We start from the raw sequence: 16,981 nt of genomic DNA, 5'->3' as shown, positions 1-16,981 counted from the left end.
TATGATTGTTTGTGATGCTTTGGCAATGGAAGCATTCATTTGTTCATGCCAATAAAGCCAATTGAATAGAGTTTAATTGAACTTGAGAGAGAGAGAGAGAGAGAGAGAGAGAGAGAGAGAGAGAGAGAGGTGACACTGAGCTCTGAGTGTGTGGCCGTAGAAAGCGCTGGAAGCCTCTCTGTAGATATAGCTAGTCCCTCCCTGCCTGGCCCAGCCCACCTCATCATGTCTACACGATGACTTGTTAATGCAGCAGGACATTATCCACCAACAAACAGAGCTCTTTGTCGCCACACACACACACACACACACACACACACACATGCACACACACACACACACACAGCCTGTACTTTTTCACAGGGGCTGTCTCATCAGTGTGTCAGTTCTTTCCAGCAGCTGTGATACGTGATAGGGCCCCGTCTCTCCCTGGTCAATCCTTCTCGCCTTACCGCCACCGCAGTGTGCTGCTTCATTTACACGTGAAATATTGATGTGCTTAATTTAACCCCCCGGGAGCTCAGGTGTCACAGAAGAGGGGAGGTCTGACTGCTGCATGGAACTCTCATCTCCTCCCCTGTGCTGCGCTCCCCATGCAGATGTACTCAGGGATTGGCTGACTGGGGGTGTCCTGCTCCGCCTCATTGGTTCGTTGGCAGTGTTGAGCAGCCTATTATTCAGCGTCAGTCACACCCAGTGGGTTTGTACACGGTTCAATACCCTCACCTGTCCACAATCAGTACTGGACTTTAGGGTGGTGATGCAGGCCACTGGAGAAGTGAGAAAAAGGTCAGGGCTAGCATCGGGCTTAGCAGGGGAGCGTATGCTACTCACAGACCCCTGCAATGGAGTCTTTAGTTCACTAGTCTCTCTGCACGAAGGAGTTATCTATCTCACTCATCTATTTTCACTGCTCCGAATCCTCGAAAAACCTACATGCCTATAGATATCACAATGTAGGTGTGTGTCTCTTTGATAGAGAGCAGAACTGCCCTGCTGCATGGAGAAGCATGAGGCTACTGTGCTTTGCTACCAGCACTGAGGGAAATGCTGAAACTCACAAGGTCAGCTTGGTGCTGAGGCTAGCCTGAGGGGGCGGACAGCCAAACTCTGCTCCTCACCAAATATGGTCAAATCATGGCCCAAATACGGTCAAACAATGTGCATATGTATTTTCATTCACTTTTGGTTAATAGCCTACCGAGGCATGGCTCAATGTGTCACCCAGTTTTCGTCTATGTAGTGGTGACTTTCAAACGTTAAACACATTAGCCAGGTTTGCCTTACTAGGACAAGCCGGCAGTTGAGAGGCTTCAGAGACGGTTTATTTAAACTCCCACTTGCCTTCTCTCAAACCCCCAACATCCCAGTTACATGCTCCTGTTGCCTAGCAACCCCTCAGATCTCAGGAGAGAGAGATTGGAGTAGGGCTATAGATGTACGTATATATCTACTGCTCAGTGAAAGCAAACAGTGCCTCTCCCCCCCCCCCACCCTCCTGTAATGTAAGCTCTCTACAGTCTTTCACTGACATACTGCAGAGCATATATTCAAGTGTTCTGCAACTGGTTTGACTGGAGTATATAGGTGTTCACAACATAGGATAACCTGGGCCCTTCATAGTGGTCTAAAAATAGATTTATGTAGCTAGTGAGCTTGAATTGAGGTGTGCCTGATGCTTTAACTTAGTTCCATAGAAGGCCAGTTAAAACTGTTACTCACAAACAGCAATAAAAGGAATATCAAATACAATGACCTTAAATAACCACACAAAACACAGCAATAAAGTTCATGGTCTTTTTTATTTGAAAAAAAAAATTAAAGACTAGCATGTACAACTTGGAATGAATGTAAACTGAACTCAGATGAACAGTCGAGAAGACTCTTGTGCTGAAACTCCAACAGTATGAGCTGCAGATACAGAACACAACATCGTTCACCGCGCTCGTGTCCGAGTCGAGAAACAGAAGAAAGAAACGTGAAGGCCAGTGATTCTCCCTTGCCAGAAAGAGGGACACTCCATCCCAGCAAAACAAACCTCACCGTAAGACTCTTTATCCCCCCCCTCTGCAGGGAGGGGCGCACAACTAGTTGGATGGCCGTCCAAATAACATAACAGAACAAAAAAAACATGCCAAACATTTTGAAAATGTAATTATTATATATTTTTTTACATTGTTTTTTTTTTCGCTTTTTATCTAGCATACAATTAAGTCCCATTCCACTTTCATTTTGCTTGAATTAGAACCAGCTTTTTCGTTCTTTAGGGTTCCGCTCCAAATACAAAAAACTGTACCAAACCAACAATACGACACCTCCGAGGAATCAGCACGCTTTGGTTGGCCGGAGGGAGTGCTCCAGTCCCAAGCTGCATGCATGAAGAACAGAAAACAGAGAAGAAGAAGAGATGGCCAGCCCAAACATCACCACTAGCAGATGGAACTGGAGGAGTTTGCCAAATGCTTTGCTTCAGTTTAAATTGAAGGTAGTTACAGGTTATTTTTTCTCTTTAAGTAAGTAGTACTGATGCTAACTGATCTTTGGGGGGACAGGATCACTAACCATTTTCATGCAGATAGTATTTTTTGTTTTTTTATATGTTTTTTTTTCCCTGTGTGGACAGAAGGATATTTTATTTCAACATTCAATTATTTTCTATACAGAAACAGTATGAATAAATGAACATTTTTTTTCCAAGAGGTAAGTAAAACATTAGATTTTTTTTTCTTCTAAGAGGGGACAGGGCAGGTCGGGCGAGCTTCACTTTGCAGTCATCATCTGTACAAACTCTGTGAGGAGACAAAAACACAAGAAAACATGGATTAGGCCGCAGCCTATTGGCCCACTGCCAGGCAGGGCAGTCACCTGCTAAATTGTTAAATGCTTTATTAACTTTCTAATCAAGCAGTGGAGGTAGAGAACACGCATCATAATTAGTGTCCCGTTTCCAAACGGCTTCCATGTTCATCTCATTAAGCCTATTTAATTAAAAAGTCACATGCGCCCGCTGTGAATACAACGGATGACCAAAAACAGAAAGCATATATAGAGTCCATATTCTGTTTATGGCCAATGGGAGCAGAAAAGTAGGGCACTTTTCAACCAAGACTTATGGACTGTTGATATGTCAACAGCCTTCTAGAAAATGAGTGCAGTCTCTTGTGTAATGTGCCGAGGGACTAAGAGGAGGGGGAGGGGGAGGGGGAGGACGAGAGAGAGAGAGAAAAAAAGGCTTCTAGCATGGTGATGATGAATCAATGAGATGGCCTCGTCATACAGTGCATTCGGAAAGTATTCACTTTTTGTTATGTTACAGCCTTATTTTAAAATGGATTAAATTCATTTTTCCCCCCCTCATGAATCTACACTCACCACTCCATAATGGCAAAACCTGTTTTGGTTTTTAGAAATGTTTCCTAATTTATTAAAAATAAAAAACTGAAATATCATTTATATTTATTTTATATAAGTATTCAGACCCTTTACTCAGTACTTTGTTGAAGCACCTTTGGCAGCGATTACAGCCTCAAGTCTTCTTGGGTATGACGCTACAAGCTTGGCACACCTGTATTTGGGGAGTTTCTCCCATTCTTCTCTGCAGATCCTCTGAAGTTCCATCAGGTTGGATGGGGAGCGTCGGTGCACAGCTATTTTCAGGTCTCTCCAGAGATGTTGGATCGGGTTCAAGTCCGGGCTCTGGCTGGGTCACTTAAGGACATTCAGAGACTTGTGCTAAAGCCACTCCTGCGTTGTCTTGGCTGTGTGCTTAGAGTTGTTGTCCTGTTGGAAGGTGAACCTTCGCCTCAGTCTGAGGTCCTGAGTGCTCTGGAGCAGGTTATCATCAAGGATCTCTCTGTACTTTGCTCCGTTCATCTTTCCTTCGATCCTGACTAGTCTCCCAGTCCCTGCCACTGAAAAACATCCCCACAGCATGATGCTGCCACCACCATGCTTCACTGTAGGGATGGTATTGGCCAGGTTTCCTCCAGACATGACGCTTGGCATTCAGGCCAAAGAGTTCAATCTTGGTTTCATCAGACCAGAGAATCTTCTCATGGTCTGAGAGTCCTTTAGGAACTCTCCAAGTGGGCTGTCATGTGCGTTTTACTGAGGAGTGGCTTCCGTCTGGCCACTCTACCATAAAGGCCTGATTGGTGGAGTAATGCAGAGATGGTTGTCCTTCTGGTAGGTTCTCTCATCTCCACAGAGGAACTCTGGAGCTCTGTCAGAGTGACCATTGGGTTCTTGGTCACCTCCCTGACGATGGCCCTTCTCCCCCCATTGCTCAGTTTGGCCGGGCGGCCAGCTCTAGGAAGAGTCCTGGTGGTTCCAAACTTCTTACATTTAAGAATGATGGAGGCTACTGTGTTCTTGGGGACCTTCAATACTGCAGAATGTTTTTTGTACCTGTAATGATGATGTTTCTGATATTGAAGAATAATATCCAATGGTGCGTAGAAAAAGGTAGATACTCGAATTGAAAGTTGAATAAAGACGATATATGGTACACTAGACTACTGTCCAGAAGAATGGACAGCAGGGAAGTGGCCCACACAAAGAGTTTGCAGTCAATTTTTATAGATTTTAAGAGATAAACAAGAAACCAGGACATATGGTTCACATCAGTTAGGAATGGCGCCAGTAAGTCTGGCCTGGTCACCCGAGAGCATGGAATTGGGGTACCCCTGTGGCAAAATAACATTCCAAGTATCACTCAGGAAAATAAACATCATTTCAGTACCCTTCCCCAGATCTTCAACCTCATGGCCTGGTTTTTGCTCTGACATGCACGGTCAACTGTGGGACCTTACATGAATAGTGTGTACCGTTCCAAATCATGTCCAATCAATTGAATTTACCAAAATTGAATTTTCCAATCAAGTCATAGAAACATCTCAAGGATGATCAATGGAAACAGGATGCACCTGAGCTCAATTTTGAGTGCCATAGCAAAGGGTCTGAATCAGTTTTTTTATTTTTAATAAATTAGCAAACATTTCTAAAAACCTGTTTTGGCTTTGTCATTATGGGGTATTGTGTGTAGATTGATGAGGATCCATTTTAGAATAAGGCTGTAACATAACAAAATGTGGAAAAAGTTAAGGGGTCTGAATACTTTCCGAAGGCACTGTATCGAATAACCACTGTTACAGTGTATGTATGTATGCATGCATGTATGAGGATGGGCTCGTTGGAATGAATGGAATGAGGAATGGTGTCCTACCTCCTCTGGTATGTATATATTTATTACGTATGTAACTGGTAAAGCCTGCTGTCTATGGTTACCCTCCCCCCACCCTCCTCCTCCTCCTTTTACCTTCGTAGTTGACCTGGCCATCTCCGTCAATGTCTGCTTCTCTGATCATCTCGTCTACCTCCTCGTCTGTTAGCTTCTCCCCCAGGTTTGTCATGACGTGACGGAGCTCTGCGGCGCTGATGTAGCCGTTTCCGTCCTGGAGACACAGGAAAGCAACAATTCCCGTTGGGTGACGAACAGTGAAGGAACTCCCATTGGACCATTAATTAACAGGTTTAACGACAGAAGGGAAGCCAACAGGAAGTCATGTAATAGTGAAGCAGAAAACAATGTTGTACAAGAGGTAAATGGTAGGCATGTCTTACATATCTTAGTTTGAAATAAAACTGTTCACGTATTTCACAGTTTTTGTTATTTTACTGTCCAGGCGTAAATATATTAGTTTACCTTGTCGAATACCCTGAAAGCCTCACGGATCTCCTCCTCGCTGTCTGTGTCTTTCATTTTTCTGGCCATCATGGTCAGGAACTCTGGGAAATCAATGGTTCCATTGCCTGTCATGGAGACAAACAGACACATTCACCCAAAATGCATTGCAAGGATAACATGAGAAATCCAAAACAAACATACATTTGCTTTATTAGAAAAAAGCTTTTTATTTTCAAACAGAGAGCGAAGCTTTAATCTTTTTTTAATCCATTAATGTTGAGTAGCATTTTAAACAACGCTAAAAATAAAAAAATAAAACTCTTCGCTGAACAAATGAGGTGTTTTGTGAGGTGAATGCCCTAGACTCAACTGTAAACAGCTCCTTCGCTGCCATAAACATCCCTGAGGAGGAGGAGGAGGCAGATGTGAGGCTCCCTCTCTTTAAAGTACCTCAGGCAAGCCCTGGGAGGTGTGTGTGTGTGTGTGTGTGTGTGTGTGTGTGTGTGTGTGTGTGTGTGTGTGTGTACAGAGCCAAGAGATAAGAGGGAGAATCCATCCTCCACATTCATCCATAATGCAGACATATACCCTCTGTGAAGCATCATAAATCAGGTCTCATCTTCTCCTGTCAAAAGGCACTCCATGAAACAGCTGCTAACAAGCCAGCCTCCACAGGGTGTGTGTGCTCACAGTGGAACGGAAGGAGGGAGAGGAGGATGGATGTTGGTGGCAGCGGTGGGATCAATAACCATGTTACTGTTCAGTGAGGATTACTCTAGGATCATGATCCTCGACAGGGAATGTTCTGTGATCTACGGCTCTTCGTTGGGGTGGAGGGGGAAGAGTGAGAGAGAGAGAGAACTCCATTCGATCACCACAAGGGGAGGTGGGCGGGCATGATTAAAGACAGATAAAAAAAAAAAAAGAAAAGCCGGGATTGGATGGATGGGGGTGGGTGCGGGTGGAAGTCAGGGACTCGCTGGATTATCCCCGCGTAGGGGACAAACGGGGGGTCTGTCGGACTGGGATTAACGAGTGCCTGTAAGCAGGGGCCCAGAGAGCCTAATGCGAAGGGGCAGATGGCAATCTAATGGCCCCCGGGTAGCAGTCTCAGAACCTGTTATCTAATGCAGCGAGGCAGTCGGCAACAGCCTAGGAACACAGTAACACATGCCACAAGGGAGAGCACCATCAAAAGCCAGCCTGAACAACAACAGTCACTGGATGGAAGAAGAAAAAAAAAAAAAAAAAAAAAAAAAATCCAGAAGAGGCTCCCTTGGCTCCCAGTCATACACTATCTGCTTGACTGGCTCTTGGGTCTGGCTGCTTGACGTAGAGCAGGGTGAGCGTGAGTGGGTGGGAGAGATGGGGAGGAGAGGAGGGGGAGAGAACAAGTGGGAGATTGGTGCTATTATATATACACATAAGAGGTGCTGACGCATAACAGGCAGACGAGTGGACGACTCAGAGACTGTGGTCATCCTCCTCCATTCCCTCAGACGACAATCTAGAGACCACGGGTTGGCACCATAACTAAAATACCGTGATTCATTAATAGTGTCATGAGAACTGTGCCATGAAGACAAAAACGCGACAATCTGGATATTCATCATCGCATGTGTGTGATTTAAGACTTTATTTATATTGATTCTGTACTATCAATTTTTGTGCCAATGCTATGAAACAGCCCTTCTCGGTGACACACGGCTATGTTCTACCTAACCTTGTTCACTGTCTGTCAGCAGCTCAGAGCCACAGCCTGTTTGGTAAATAAGCAGCGTTCGGTGGCCCAGCTGACTTCACATCACTGTTCCGTGTGTGTGTGTGTGTGTGTGTGGGTACTGGATGTGCAAACGAAGCGCAGAGTGGATTATGTAATCACATTTATTTTCCATTACTAGCTTCATTGCCGTCTGACCTAGATTGCATCAGCCATGGAGGAAGGCAACGCAGAACAGGGTGGGAGGGATGTGTGTGTGTGTGTGTGTGTGTGTGTGTGCGTGGGGGGGGCTTTGATAGAGTGGCCAAGTCGCGGTGGAATCGATCAATCCCACCGATCAATACGGCGCCATTTAGGAAATCCTATAAGCTGGCAGGGCATCACTGGGGTATATGCAAACTGACAGCTTCCATTTCAGAACATGGTTAAAGCCAAGGACGCGAACTAGAATTAGCCCAACTTCCACTATTGTCACTCTCCTCTTTGACCGCCACAATGGCAGTTACTGTGCCATCGCTAGAGTAGGCAGAACAGAACGGCGGAATGTGTATGTGGGTGTGACACGACGAGGTTTGAACCCGGGGCTCCTGCGTGGAAGACCGAAGTATCCAAGAGGACATCCTCAAGGTCCGAGGACGACATTTGAGTTTACAATTCACAGCCAAAGTCTATACCTGTTCTACATGGGCTGGCAAAGGGCTTGTTGGAAGACCTCACTCATCCTGTCCTGTCACTCACCGGTGACAGTCCTCTTGACGCATGTCGCGTAAGTGGAATATTTGGTGTCCCATCGGGGTTGTGCTGGGGACAAGCCCGTAACAGAAGCGTGCCGACAGTCAAGCGGGAAGACCAGGGAGAGGCTTTGGGGCAGACTCGAGCTTGTGCCGTTTTCATCTGGATGGCTTTGTACGCAACGTGGACGGAGGTGGAAATACACTTACAGATCCTAAACTCGGCATGTGAGGCCACACTGCTCACAGAGCCGGTCCAGCATGTCTCAGACAACTGTGGGGGAGATTCAGCAGCGGCTGACGGATGCCGCTTCCATAACAGAGACGTGACATGGCCCAGTGTGGTTTGGGGGTAACAGTAATGCTGACACTGTGACGCTAAGCTGGGTCTACTCATCCAGCGCTGCAGGCAGGACACAGTGCAGTCACGTTACGGACATTGTCAACAGTAAATGACTCCTAAACAGGCAGTGAATGAACTGCTGACAGCAGTACTATCCTGAAAGAATATCTAAAGCTTGGGTGGTCATTGAAAAAAATAATAAACTACACACATTTTTGAGATGCCAAATAGGTCATAATTGCAACTTGCTTTTGTTTGTTTTTGTTTTGACCATGTTGGAAATTGAGCTACATGATGTAATGGTTGTAGACAGTCTCCCAAAGAGCTTTTAGGCAATTGGCTTTTGAATCAAACACTGACGTCATCTATAGTTTTCACTTCCTCACTCTCGACCAATCAGGTGTGGAGACACTCACCGTCAGCATCCACCTCGTTGATCATGTCCTGAAGCTCTGCCTCTGTGGGGTTCTGGCCCAGCGACCTCATGACTGTTCCCAGCTCTTTGGTTGTGATGGTGCCATCGCCATCCTTGTCGAATAAGGAGAACGCCTCCTTGAACTCTGTGAGGAGGTGGTAAGAGAACAAAAGAGGAACTGAGTCAATGTTTCCATAATGGTGGTTTAGTGGTTACAGCCAGCCAATCAGACAGTTTGTGACAGTGGTTAGAAACATGGTTTTGTGTATTTGGTGGGTCATAAAATAATTCAAAAGGCTTTTAGTGGATCACCATGCTAAAAATAACAATGAGGCAAAGCACCATTGAGAAAATAAATTGCAGCAAAATAACACATCAATGATAATGACAAGAAAACAGCCCAAGGTACAGTCGAAGTTTGGAAGTGTAGAGAGAGACAGAGTAATGAACGGTTTTGAATAAGTTGTTTAATATCTGTGGCGGCTCTCTGAAAGTAATTCCAGTGGGCTAATATTAAAAGGGGCCATAAAAAAAACACACACACGAGAGAGTGAGGTGTTTGAAGTCTACTGGTTAAAGCAGCCTGGGCCTGGGACCCCACTGCATTAGCTAATTAGTCACTGAGGACCTTACTCTCTGACTAAGAGGAGTAACACAGCCCTATTCGTCACAGACACAAACCAGTTCAATTTTCATAAAGAACATTCTAGTTCCTTCCAGATTCTTTCAGCCAACAACACAAAATACACAGAAAAGGAAAGTCTATAGCTGTGATTGGGGACTTCATCAAATAACACAAGTGCATGGTTTTCATTAGGCTTAAATTCTGAATAAGCGAGAGGGGATTTTTTTTTTTTCCTACCTGCGATCTGCTCCTCTGTTAGTTGGTCAGCCTGTGGAGGGGGGAAAAGGGAAGAGAAAAAACAAACAAGTTACTCAATTGTAAATCCAAATACCAATCTACTGAATCATCAGTGTCATGCTGGCACCCCTCCCTTCCTCCCTCCCACCCTGCATGCCCTCCATCCAACACAACAACCCCACAGTGAAGACACTGTTCAAGGCCCACCACACACAGCCCAGTGCCTGGAACAGGACAGGGAATTGCTGCATCCCATTTCTCCAGCCTTTTCCTGAAGTGTGGACTTGTGTGCAACGTATGTTTTTAAACGCGTTGCTGCAATGCATTTAATTAACTCTAAACTAATTTTTGTGAGTGCCGGTTCTTTCCACCCCCCCCCCCCCCACTTGGATTTAATAGCACATGATTGATATAAAGACCAATGCATACATCAATACTATAAAATCAATGTTGGGAAGTGCATAACTGAACACTTTATGAAAAAAATGAATTAGAATGTAGAAAATGTCCTGCCACCCATCCAGCCTCACCTAGAATTCAGACCCGACCGTGGTCTACTGAGCTGAGAGGGTATGATGGGTTGGTTCATAGAACTGGAATCTTATTTCTATGGTTTGGCTTCCCTTCCCTCATGTTGGCCCTCCTAGGCGTGTTTAATGGCTCCAGTGAGTCAGACAGCTTTAATGACTTGGTTGGCAGCTCGGATGGACAGTGCTACTCAGGACCCACACAGATGGGTCATGGTGAATTATTGTGAAAGGCCTCGCAGTTTCACTCACAAACAAACAAACATGTGCGACGCCTTACAACCCGACTGCCCTGTTAATGGTGTAAATGCCAGAACCCGCAGGTACCCAACTAGTTTGGGAAAACAGAGTTACTGTTACGCCAACAAACCACTGCCGTCAGCCCCACTGCTGGCAAGGAAAACAGGAACACACACGCACACAAAATGAGATTTTCCTCTCTATGCCAATACTTTCCATCACCATGTTTCCTGTGAATTAGTCACAGTAGCCAGTTCTGCCCCAAAGCAAGGTTTAGGCTACAGCAGATGTTTGGGTCTCTGTGTGTTTGAATTGGACGTGTGGGTTTTGACAATACCACACACAGAGGCCAACAAACAAGGTCCTTCTTCTGCCACGTCCAGTCCTACCATGGGGCCACTCCCAGAGTGTGGGACGAGGCTTCCTCGAAGTCAAAGCTTTTTATAAATGACATTTATTGCCATCAATTGGCGGGTCAATGGTCGAGGAGGACTTGGCTGTGTTCCCAAACTAACACGGCTTTGTTTTGTAGATGCTCTTTAAAAGCAGGGCGATAACAAAAGGTTGATTTCCCCCCCCCCCCCCAAGGCTATTGCCATATCGTTTGGGAAGATCGAAACACACACAGAGAGCAATGGGTAACTTCAACATTTCTGATAACATTAGCTGCCATGATTCAATAAGCTACGTACAATAGCATTTGCTTTCCCTCCCCCTTCTTGTCTCTCCATCTGTGAGATTTGTGAAACGTCAGAGATAAACGATTTTACTTTGAAGGTTAGGGGTAATGAACGAATGGACATCGCTCTGGCCCCTCTTCCGCCCCAATTCATGTTCTTTCGTCCCCCATCTCATGTTCTCTCCCTTTTCCCCTTCATCTCTCTCTTTTTTCCCTCTCATCACACTTTTCCCCTCTCTCTAACGGGCTGGGCGTGGAGTTCAGTGACTCAGTGGTAGAGATCCTCTGGCTGGGACCCAGGCAGCCTGTTGGGCCTGACTGTGCTGCTGCGCACCCAGGCCTTCACCGGCCCTTCCTTTCCCTCTCATCCCTTCCCCTTGGCATTACTGCATGGAACCTTGCCCACACCTACTCCCACTCCAGGCCTTTCCCCTCTGGGGCTTCCTCTCTCTCTCTCTCTCCATTCTTCTGCTATCCATCTCTCCCTCTCTCTCGCTCTCTCCATCCACCTGCCGCCGTGAACTGGGCTAGAGCGGGGGAAGACAACGGGGGCTGGGCAGATGGATGTAGACCAATCTGCTGATAGGCAGCATAGAGCTGCTGATTTTACACAACTCACCCCCCCCGACACACACAACCCAGGAAACTCCCCCTGAGTCACCCTGTCCTATGGAGATGTGTTCTGCCCTTACTGAGGACAGGTTGGAGAGGGGTGGGGAAGTGGGGTGGATCCTGGCACAAGCTCGCTGGCGTGAGTGGGTCAACCACTCCTTCTGTCCTACCCCAGCATGGAGCTAGAAACAGGACTAAGGTCCTCAACAGTTCACTGGGACAGCTAGGGCCCTCCCAATGTCTGTCCTTTCTAACACCATCATGAGGCCTTATCCACTTGGGAGTCTTTATCCTTCAGGCCTATAGTAGCTCTGTACAGCAGAACTAGCACTTAACTTGCACCACAATGTGGAATATGCAAACCAACCAACCAGTCTTCTTTCACAGGCCATTTCCCCTAAAGCGTATGAAGATGAATCACAAACATACTTAGTTCTCAGGGCCAGAATTTACACACTGTCTGAATGAGAGTACACACACACACACACACACACACACATAATGGGCTCCATAATGCTGAACACCTCTTCCCTTTCAGCCAGGGACAAAAGATGGGGGGGGGGGGGTCATCACTACACTAGCCAGCAGCTATCCCCACACCCTGCGGGCCACCATATGGGATGGTGACTAGAGTTTACACCACAAACCCACAGCAGTTTACCTCGCCCTGGGCCAAGGCGGCTGCCAAGCAAATAAATTATTCAATGCACGGGATCAAATGTCTCCTAAGTTACTAAACATGCATCAGCAAACAAGGCCGGTAACAGGAATAGGATAGGTCTTAGTATGGTTGGACTACTTACTCGATACTTCCATCTGAATGGGAGAGAGGGTTTCCACTTCAATGGCTGTGTTGACCCATACATGAGGCTTACTGCCTCGTGGGATTAAACTTCTCAGAGTTGGATACGCAAAGAGAGCTCCATAACAATACACGTTTTACACTCCAATTACTTACGATACTGTGCAACGTGAAACCACATGCAGTTCGATACCATATATGGGATATTTGATCACAGCAAGAAAATGAGGTCTATGTCTTGACTCCCTGGAGCCATTAAAGATCCATCTAGGCTGATGATAATCAATGGATTAACAGGGAGAGGCCCTTTTTTCCATTTCCAGATCAATTGCCGTGATGACTTATCCTGACATGACGTATCACAGATGGGTCTAATGGAAATGGTGTGTTCACACGAGTTTGAAATGGGTTAATAGCCATACATGACTAATATGGTAGTTACATCACTTGGCCTAGTATGTCACACATTACAGGAGTCCAATATCCCATGACATAATTATGTTACTGCAACATGTAATCAAACAGATGGAATTCTACCCCTAAAAATATATGCTATAGCATTGTGAGAACCTAACGAAGACACAAAACCCAACAGCTGTTGGTTATAGGCATGAGAAAGAGCTGACAATTCGATGAAACGACTGAAATAGAATTTGCATAGCATTGAGAATTTGCACAAGGCAACCAAATCAGTCAGCATCGCATTGAGATAATCCAACGTCAACGCAAAACATTGTAACCATTGGTGACGTAAAATGTTGCAATTTTTCACACTATTAATTTGAGGAAGATAGGACAAGTGAAGTTTCGTTGAGGAACGTAGATAGACAATACATTGTTGCAAGTCGCATCATGATCCTCATCATGGACACCACGATGATGCAACGTATAAAAAGGCAGCCTCGATAACTTCAAAATGAGAATAACAATTGTGTTGACATCTGAAACTTCGGTACTAGTGCATACAAAGGTTTTTATGTCGTAGATACATTTCTAACATGTAGATCTGTCCAACATGTCATCATATAAGGGCTGGTCTAGTGACCAACAGTCCGATACCATATCCGCCTGCGCGCCATCGACTCTAAAAATGTGATTCAGTTATATAATTATGGTGTAATAATCTGTCGTAGTTAGCCGTTTATTCCAATGGTATTAATGTTATCTGAGTATTAATTCAATCTGCACCATGCAGCCGCGAGCCAGCAACATGACCCGATATAGCCATCGGGCCAACTATTATGCGTAGAATTGCGCAGTTATCGCGGAATCCCGCTCCATTTTGAGTGTTGCATCGCCCAAGATTTTTTTTTTTTCTCCAAACCAAATTTACTCATCCTCTTGTAACCTTACATTAAGCCTTAACATTGTTATTGCTGCGAAATGACCCGCGTTTTGACAGCACCTATTCATAATCCGCGTAAAATGAAACAATGTCGGCTATAAGATCTGTCAATGAATGAAAAAGCAAATAGCAGGATTTTCAAGTATTTCCTTGCCCCCGTAAAATCCTGATTGTAAATGCATTGAAAAAAGAACTACATTGAATCAAAAATACTTACCATGTTTGATGAATCTGAGCTGATTATCTATGAAACAGACTACGAGTGTTCTCGTTCCTTAGATGGAGTTCCACTAGCTGGATGGAGGTGTGTATATTCGCCGTGGTCAGAATGGGGGTAGCCGTATATATCCCTCCGCCACACTCGCACTGATCACTCACTTCCTTATTTCTGAACTGCAGATACTTACAAAGGCCCCTCCCACTTAGACTTAGACACGTCAATCATTGGAAAGCCTGTGGTTGCGTTTAACTGCCTACTGTAGGCCTACTGTAAACCCCAAAATTCAATTAGGCCTAATTGGCAGCATATTATAGCTCCCCATTTTACACAACGGTCTTTACATGCAATGTGGGCTACTACTGTATCTGCCTTTGGTTTCTGTGTGAAAGGTCTCAGGAGTTGAAATGTCTATAGCCCACAGTCTTAGTTTACCTGCTAACAGGCCTGTGTGAATGGAGCAGGTAACAATTCCGGTATTTAGATGCGCTCTGTCATTGCACCCTGTCAGCTTCATGTTCCAATATCCTCTTTGGATTATGCTCAAATGACTTTGCTTTAACTCTTTTTCATTGGTTTTCGAAACAATTATTCAGTCCAAATAAAGTAACCAATACACTACACACACAATACAGGTTTTAGGCACATACTTTATTTATGTCCATGTCTATTGTCAGCAATTGTTCCCATTTAGAAAGATGCTCTGAGCCTATGGAACTCCTCCCGCCCACACTGTGTCTCTCCTCAAAGAGCATCATACTAGTCTAGAACATTACTACACGGTGACCCCTTTAGGGTCATTGAAATAAGCCTGGAGGTTGTTTCTGTCTGTAGTAAGCCCGTTTCATTGGACCACTGAGAGAGAGCTGAGATCAGGGTCCAAAGATCAGGTGGCACAGACAAGGAAAGGTTCCAGCCAGTGAGGAACTGGAACTTTAGCCCCTCTTTCAATTTAGCTGGAGGAGCACCTTGTATTTGGCCCCTAATTCAACATAGTGGCCGTGTAAGTGTAATCATTCATTATAAATGGTGGAATGACTGTATCAAGGCATTAATCATTTGAATATTAGAATAACTTTATAATAATTCTAAGATTGTCTTGAAGATGTGTGTTGTTGTTGTTTTTTTTACCTCCTAGAGACGTTTTCCAAAGCTGGATACTAGAAATCTAGGCCTGTTCTGAAAAATGTCTGTACCCTTGAATAAAACAAACACAAATGTCACACCTTTTTTTTGTGAAGAATTATCTTTTGAGCACAGTCAAAGTTATTGATACAGAATGAACATACATTACACTGTGTATACATTGACAATAAATAAAATCCATAGCAAATGTGGCGCGACTGGGGCCTATTCATGAAATACCCAATGGATTTGGTCTAGTTCGGCTCTAATACGAAACTTCTACATGCACAGCACTACTTAACTGCGGCGGAAGGATACTTCCAATCTATAAAGACGGCGCCAGGTCCACGCTGGAGAATTTGCTATGCCGTTTTGTGACAGCGCGCCTGATTGGTTACCACGGACCCGCAATATTGCACACTATGTATTGAGGGCAATTATTGGCTACGTCGGACCCGCATTGCACCAGGCAGTAGCGCTTGATGGAAATCCCATAAATATAATAAAGTTAAAACGAAAGCATCTTATTGCCGTTTGTTCAATTGGCGCATTTAAATCATGTTGGGTTGTTTCTTGGCGGAAAAACTGCCTAATTGTGGCTCACTGCAACCCATGGAATTGTTATTACTTTTTTAGGCCTATGTCAGTGGACCACCGGATTGACAAACGGAGATTCGCTGGGAGTTGCGCGTCCTACCATTGGATGACGCGCAACCTACTAGAAAGTATTTCTAGACGTACACGAAATTTAAGAATGGAGCGCCGTTACAGTCGTTTAAATAGGGCAAAGCGCCCTCAATATTCTTTTAGAGCACTTTTGCAGTGACCGTGTCTTGCAAAGGCCTACATTATACCAAATTAAAAGTTAGATCAATTGAGTCATGTACACTGTTTGAGGGTTGTAAGCTTGTATTGAGGCATGTAAGCTTCTGTAAATTCTTTGAAAATATGGGTTCAATTAATGACACCAGAAACTGGGATTTTATAACATGCTACCAAGTGTGATCACCATAAATTCAGTGTCTAACCGTCCAATCTATTTGTAAGTGTGATTAACTTGTAAACCTAAGTGACATCTAGTGGTCAATGAGAATTGTCTATGCCCCAAGCCAAAGAGAAATCCAATCAGTCCAATCAGTTATTTTTCCTAACTCTGACAGAGCATTAATTAAAGTATTTGAATAATCTATGAAGCTTCCGCAATTAAGCCTTTTTTGTCAAAGCCTTAGTTAAAGACGGATTAGTGGTCCTTGGCATGTGTACAGAGAGAAGTCCTATAAACTCAGAGGAACACTTTGCTTCATCAGCTAAGACCACACTGGAGGGTCAAACCACCTATGGCCCCATACCGCAAATGGAGGTCAGTGCCCCACACTATTTAAGTATAGGTCTCATACCACATGGACAGCTTCTTTCTGTCCCTATTGGTCACCTCTCCCTTGAGTGGCACACTGTGAATTTTAACTATGTCATTGCTACACTCTTCGACGTCTCATCTGAGACTTGGTGGCCTCATCAAAAGCCTGTCTAGAGCTACAGTCGACTATACCCTGCAAACAGCTGGCCACTGTAATCCATTATTCAGCCACACTCTTGATGTATTCTGAAAAGAGGGAAGTCTTGGTCTCTGAGCGGTCGATGTAGTATATAGGCCTAGTAATGTAGTTAAGTAATAAT

General features: G+C 44.8%; 2 protein-coding genes across 2 annotated transcripts in view; one reads left to right on the top strand and one right to left on the bottom strand.

Annotated features, from left to right (window-relative positions):
• Nucleotides 1–16,981, top strand: part of LOC310818174 (breast cancer metastasis-suppressor 1-like protein-A) — a 409,511-nt gene that overhangs the window by 21,151 nt on the left and 371,379 nt on the right. The gene's annotated exons all lie outside the window — the stretch shown is intronic.
• LOC310817813 (calmodulin-1) lies at nucleotides 1,784–14,317 on the bottom strand. The gene is made up of 6 exons (XM_083688526.1): nucleotides 14,180–14,317; nucleotides 9,758–9,788; nucleotides 8,897–9,040; nucleotides 5,705–5,811; nucleotides 5,318–5,453; nucleotides 1,784–2,789 (listed from the first exon to the last, which is right to left on the bottom strand). The coding sequence occupies exons 1-6, from the start codon at nucleotides 14,180–14,182 to the stop codon at nucleotides 2,761–2,763; spliced, it is 450 nt and encodes a 149-aa protein (XP_083544652.1). The 5' UTR covers nucleotides 14,183–14,317; the 3' UTR covers nucleotides 1,784–2,760.

This window comes from Argentina silus, assembly GCF_951799395.1.
Source record: "Argentina silus genome assembly, chromosome: 17".
Taxonomy (NCBI): Eukaryota; Metazoa; Chordata; class Actinopteri; order Argentiniformes; family Argentinidae; genus Argentina; species Argentina silus.
Note: the sequence above shows the minus strand (reverse complement) of the source record. Positions and strands in the feature narration are given on the sequence as shown.